At 43.7% G+C, this 4,720-nt stretch overlaps 1 protein-coding gene across 1 annotated transcript in view; it reads left to right on the top strand.

Moving 5' to 3' along the window:
* The first annotated feature begins 205 nt into the window (after positions 1–205).
* LOC129816163 (NGFI-A-binding protein 1-like) overlaps positions 206–4,720 on the top strand; it is a 20,356-nt gene continuing 15,841 nt past the window's right edge. The window contains exons 1-2 of the mRNA XM_055870398.1: positions 206–549; positions 4,715–4,720. The exon at positions 4,715–4,720 is cut by the window's right edge and continues 833 nt beyond it. Coding sequence (XP_055726373.1) covers positions 525–549; positions 4,715–4,720 — 31 coding nt within the window. The 5' untranslated portion in view covers positions 206–524. The remainder of the gene's footprint in view (positions 550–4,714) is intronic.

Consider the following 4,720-nt stretch of genomic DNA (forward strand, 5'->3'; position numbering starts at 1 on the left):
TTTACTGTAAATGTATAGCAACTTACTGGCTACTGTGGTGCCAGTAATTTACTGTAAAAATGACTGGAAATATTTTATAGTGTACAGAGAAATGTAACAATGTACTTTATTTTTTTATTTTTACGGCATGTGCCCCTGTGCCCACTATGAGCATGACGCCTCTGGGCCTATTTTCAGTACAACTGGCTTTTTAAAAAGCAATTGAAGCCTATGTGTGGTGACACGCCAGCATCTCCCTCCCTTCCCTGCTTACCGCGGTCGCTGCCTGGTGTGACATGATGCTTGGTATTCCATGCAGCAGCCTCCCACGCCCCGCAGCCACCCACGCCAGGATCTGCGTCACGCAGCCGCGTGGGAGTGAGAGAGAAATGTAGCAAGAGAGGAGCAACCAACTCGGAACAGTAGGGGAGTAGGGATAAACCAACACTTAGCAGGTCCTTTATACTAAACTTCTATTACCCACACTCGTTTGGCTTCTCACCGTGAGGGGAGAATTGAAGAGCAAGAAAGGAACGAAAGGTTGGATGAGCGGTGCGAAGAGTTCTGCAGGTACGCGCCCGCGGTGGCCGCTTTCTTTCAATTTCTAGCAGGGAGCAAATTTGAGACGCGTCCATAGATTGACTAGACAGTATGCTAAAGACAGACAACTTTAGATCGGACTTTAATGGCCTAAATAATTGTGTGGACATGGGACAGCATTACGGATAATATAAAGAAGAGAGATAGGCTAGGACACTCGTTTATAATAGCCTATTGATGAATATTATTGATGAAGAGAGTGCACATCCTACTGTAACTAAGCCTCATTCATTCTGTTGGCACAACATTACGACGTTTTGTATGACTTTTATATGCGGAACGTGGAGTTTTGCACTGTGCGCTGAGCTACACTGGCAGACAGTAGAAACAGGATGTTTATTTATTTTTTTACTCTCGGAGTGGGAGACGCAAACCCGTTTATACCCGGGCGCGGGGACAGCGGCGGTGGGAGTTTATCCGCAGCTGTGTAAAGAAAGCATCTGCTTGCTCTCTCCCTTGCTTCTGTCGTTTTCCCACAATGACTTAAATAACGTATGCTTTCCTGGTGGATTTTAAGACTAGTTGGCATTAAGTACGTGACTGAGAACTTCTTTGGTGCATAGGCCTGCTTGATCCAATGCTTTCCAACAAGGAAGTGAGATATGCTATCCTGAGAAGTCAATTGTAAAGCATGCTTTCTCATGATATCAGGGATGATAGTCATCAGATTTAAATTAATTTGAGATGATATTATGATAAGTTCGAACAGCGAGAGCAGGACTTGAACCAATGACTCTGCAGTTACAGGGCCAGTGCAGAAGCCTACCTACCCTGTGCCATAAAGGTCAGGACATCTTGGCAGAGACATAAAACTCACCTAACAGGGGCCCCAGATAGGAGGAACACATTTCCTGGGAGAAACAGCGATTATCCCACCACTGTCACCTTTGTAGTGTTCTGGCAAAGGGTTTCCCTCTGATTTTCAGTTTGACTTTTTGCATAGTCTACAACTACCCTTTTTTTATACCGTGATTCATACTAGTGTTAGTTATTTGGATATTTTAAAGGTTTTCAAGTCAGAAGTAAGGGTACCCAAACACCAGCTAGAACATCCAGTAATAAATACTTCATAATAGAACATAAGACATTGACAGAATTTGTCCACAATGAGCATGGCACGCAGTTTCTTGGAAAATCACTATTTTCCTTGTCTATGAACCAGATTAAGTAGATGATATAGATTATGTTTTTAAAGTGATTGTATATTTCTAGATAGGCTTTATTTTGTGTATTTTAATTCCAAGACTAATAATGCAGGACTCAGGAGGTGCAGAAGAGGTGGATCTAAGAGATTTGAAAGTTTGTTTGAAGTAAAATATGTCACCATCTACGGTTCCAAAAATATATTTTTCTATTAAGAAAAAGCATTTGTCAGATCTTTTACTAAAAGATGGTGCTCTAAACGTGCACAAATTCCCATAGGAGCACAGGCATTTTAAAAGCGCAGGGCTTGTGCAACGTGCCATGACTTCATTCTTCCTCTTACAGGAATGATGGTCATATACATATGAGGAGAAAGCTGAAGTCGCTACCTACTGTATCCATTGATGTAAATATATCCTCTGTCTGATTTCCAGTTCGTCCACTAGATAGCAGTAGGAGCTCACATGACGTCTCTTGGCCTCTTGAAACCAGTTGTGTCTGGTTTGGGTAGTGAGTCACTGTGCCAAAATGGCTGAACTGATTTTGAAGGCTGACATCTTAAAATGACCCTAGCAATTAAAAATAAATAAGATAAGACAGGTGAGGAAACTTCAAACTTCTGTTCCCATTCACTTTTCCTATTGTAAACGAGTAAGATAGATCATGGAGCATGTGGAGGACGCATAGAAGCTCATGTGGATGGAGAAGGAAATTCATTGCTTTACACTGACCTTCAGGCGGTACCCTTTCCATGCATACTACAGGGCCCCAAACAACCACTCAGAGTTTAACAGGTTAATATGTCATTTGAGAGCACTTTCCCAGAAACTGCTGTGCAGAGGCAATGGCCAGAAGCCCTCCAATGTTATCACACGTTTGGTGAGGGCTCTGATGAGGTTGTATAGCCTAAATGGGTTTCAGCAACCACCCCTTTCAGCAACCACCCCACAGCTTCTGTGTTAAATATTCAGCTTGAGTATAGCACGACCTAACTGTCTCTGCAGCTCTGACAAATTGACCTTTTCTCTCCTTCGGATGATTCTTTACAGAACACGGTGGTTCTTTTGAGAAAGTTAGAGGTAGTTGAGGCCATGTGCTGTTTCTGAGAATAGCCAAAACACTGGATGCTGAGAGGGGTTTTGGGAGAGGAGCAACTGCTTCGACCTCTGATATTAAGGCGGACATGTGACTCAATCAACAATATCACAATGGAGTTTGAAAAGTTGATAACCAAACAGACAGAAACAGACAAATGAATTGATTTCATATCGTCTATGTATCATGGCGAAGGCACCAGTTATACTGTAAGTGTCGAGTAGAACACATAGCAGTACAGCAAGGTGTCCTTCCACCACGCAACTGGAAATGTAAATTGCATCGCATATTGGTTAGGTCTGATCTTTCGTCTTTATTGCAGGGCCAGAGAGGGTGAACAAGAAGCCATTTATCACTGTCCACAAACATCTAGTCCACATGAAACAAGTGACTGTTCACCTGTGCCCGTCTCAGTGTTCTGTTTCAAATTCAGCTTCTAAGGAAAGACAGAAAAAAACTGTCTGTTATTGTAAACAACAGTGTCTATCTTGTGTGTCTTTGATCGGTAGTGTGCTCGGTAAAGGTGTGTGTGGTGTGGGTAGGTGTGAGACATGCTCCATCAGGGGGAAAAGGGGGAAAAAGGAAGCCCCTTTCGGCAAGTGTTTGTCTGGATAAGGCTGAATCGCAGACAGGGAGAAGAAGAGATACAGAGTGGGGAAGAGAGTAAATGTGTTTGAAAAACAGACTGATGATGGGGGGGGTCTGCAGCCAGGTGAGATGCTGACATTAGGTTTGTGCTAGCTGCACTCATCCTCTAGCCTTCACACCCTGCCGACTGGGCAAACCGGGTTGAATCAACGTTGTTTCCACGTCATTTCACCCCAAAAATTCATTGTGTTGACGTTGAATCAACGTGGAAAGCTGATTGGATTTGCAAAAAGTCATCAGCTTAAGGGAATTTTATATTTTTGTCACCCAAATTTTAAACTAAATCCAATGGCATGGGACATTTTTTGGTTGATTTCACGTTAGTTGACAACTCAACCAAATGTAAATCAATACTAGATGTTGAACTAGCGTCTGTGCCCAGTGGGTGTCCACTTTTTGAATCGAGTTGTCAACAGACTCCATTAAGTACTGGGACTCAGCCACAGAGTGTGAGAGGAAGCACAGTGTCACAGTAATGATCCGTTCATGAGGGGGAAAACACTGGCTACTTGGTTTAACTAGCAATAATATAGCAGCCAAACAAACATTATATGGCTGGTCCAAGGGATAGAGCTAATTAGAACTGCACGTCGGGATGGGCAGGAGTGTGTGTGCGTGTGCGTGAGCGTGTGTGTGTGTGTGCGTGCGTGCGTGCGTGCTTGCATGGAGGGCATAGCTTAAGTGGAGGGTGAGTCAAATCTAAATGGGCCTCTGTGCTAGCCAGCAACCTGCCCTGTATCCCGCTGTCACCCTTGCTCTATTTCACTCCCCTCACTGGCTGTGTTAGGTAGCTATAAACTGTACTGGGGACAGGGAGTGGGGGAAGAATGCACACACGCACGCACAGTGGTTGACTCCATGCTGAGAGAGAGAGAGAGAGAGAGAGAGAGACCACCTACGTGTGCTGCAGAGGTGGCGTCTGGTATGTGACTCTCCCTCGTCTCCAGGAGTGTGGCAGGCTGGGCTCTCCTTAAGCTGTGTTCAGATCTGCCTGTCTGACTAATAATGCACCATTATCACAGCTTCACATTCTTTATTCTGATAATCTAGCTCCACTACTTTATACCTCACACCCGAGAAGGCTAATCTACAGTACTTATTGGTTAGGCTGTAGTAGTATGTGTTTTTTATATTTTTGCTGTGTTTTGTATGTTCATAGACTATTTATAATTTATTTATTGTTCAAGGTTTCAGATCTGAGCTGTGCTTTGTTTCTCTGGAGGTTGATTTGCCTGTGTGTTTCGGTCAGGGATGG

This window comes from Salvelinus fontinalis, chromosome 19, assembly GCF_029448725.1.
Source record: "Salvelinus fontinalis isolate EN_2023a chromosome 19, ASM2944872v1, whole genome shotgun sequence".
NCBI lineage: Eukaryota > Metazoa > Chordata > Actinopteri > Salmoniformes > Salmonidae > Salvelinus > Salvelinus fontinalis.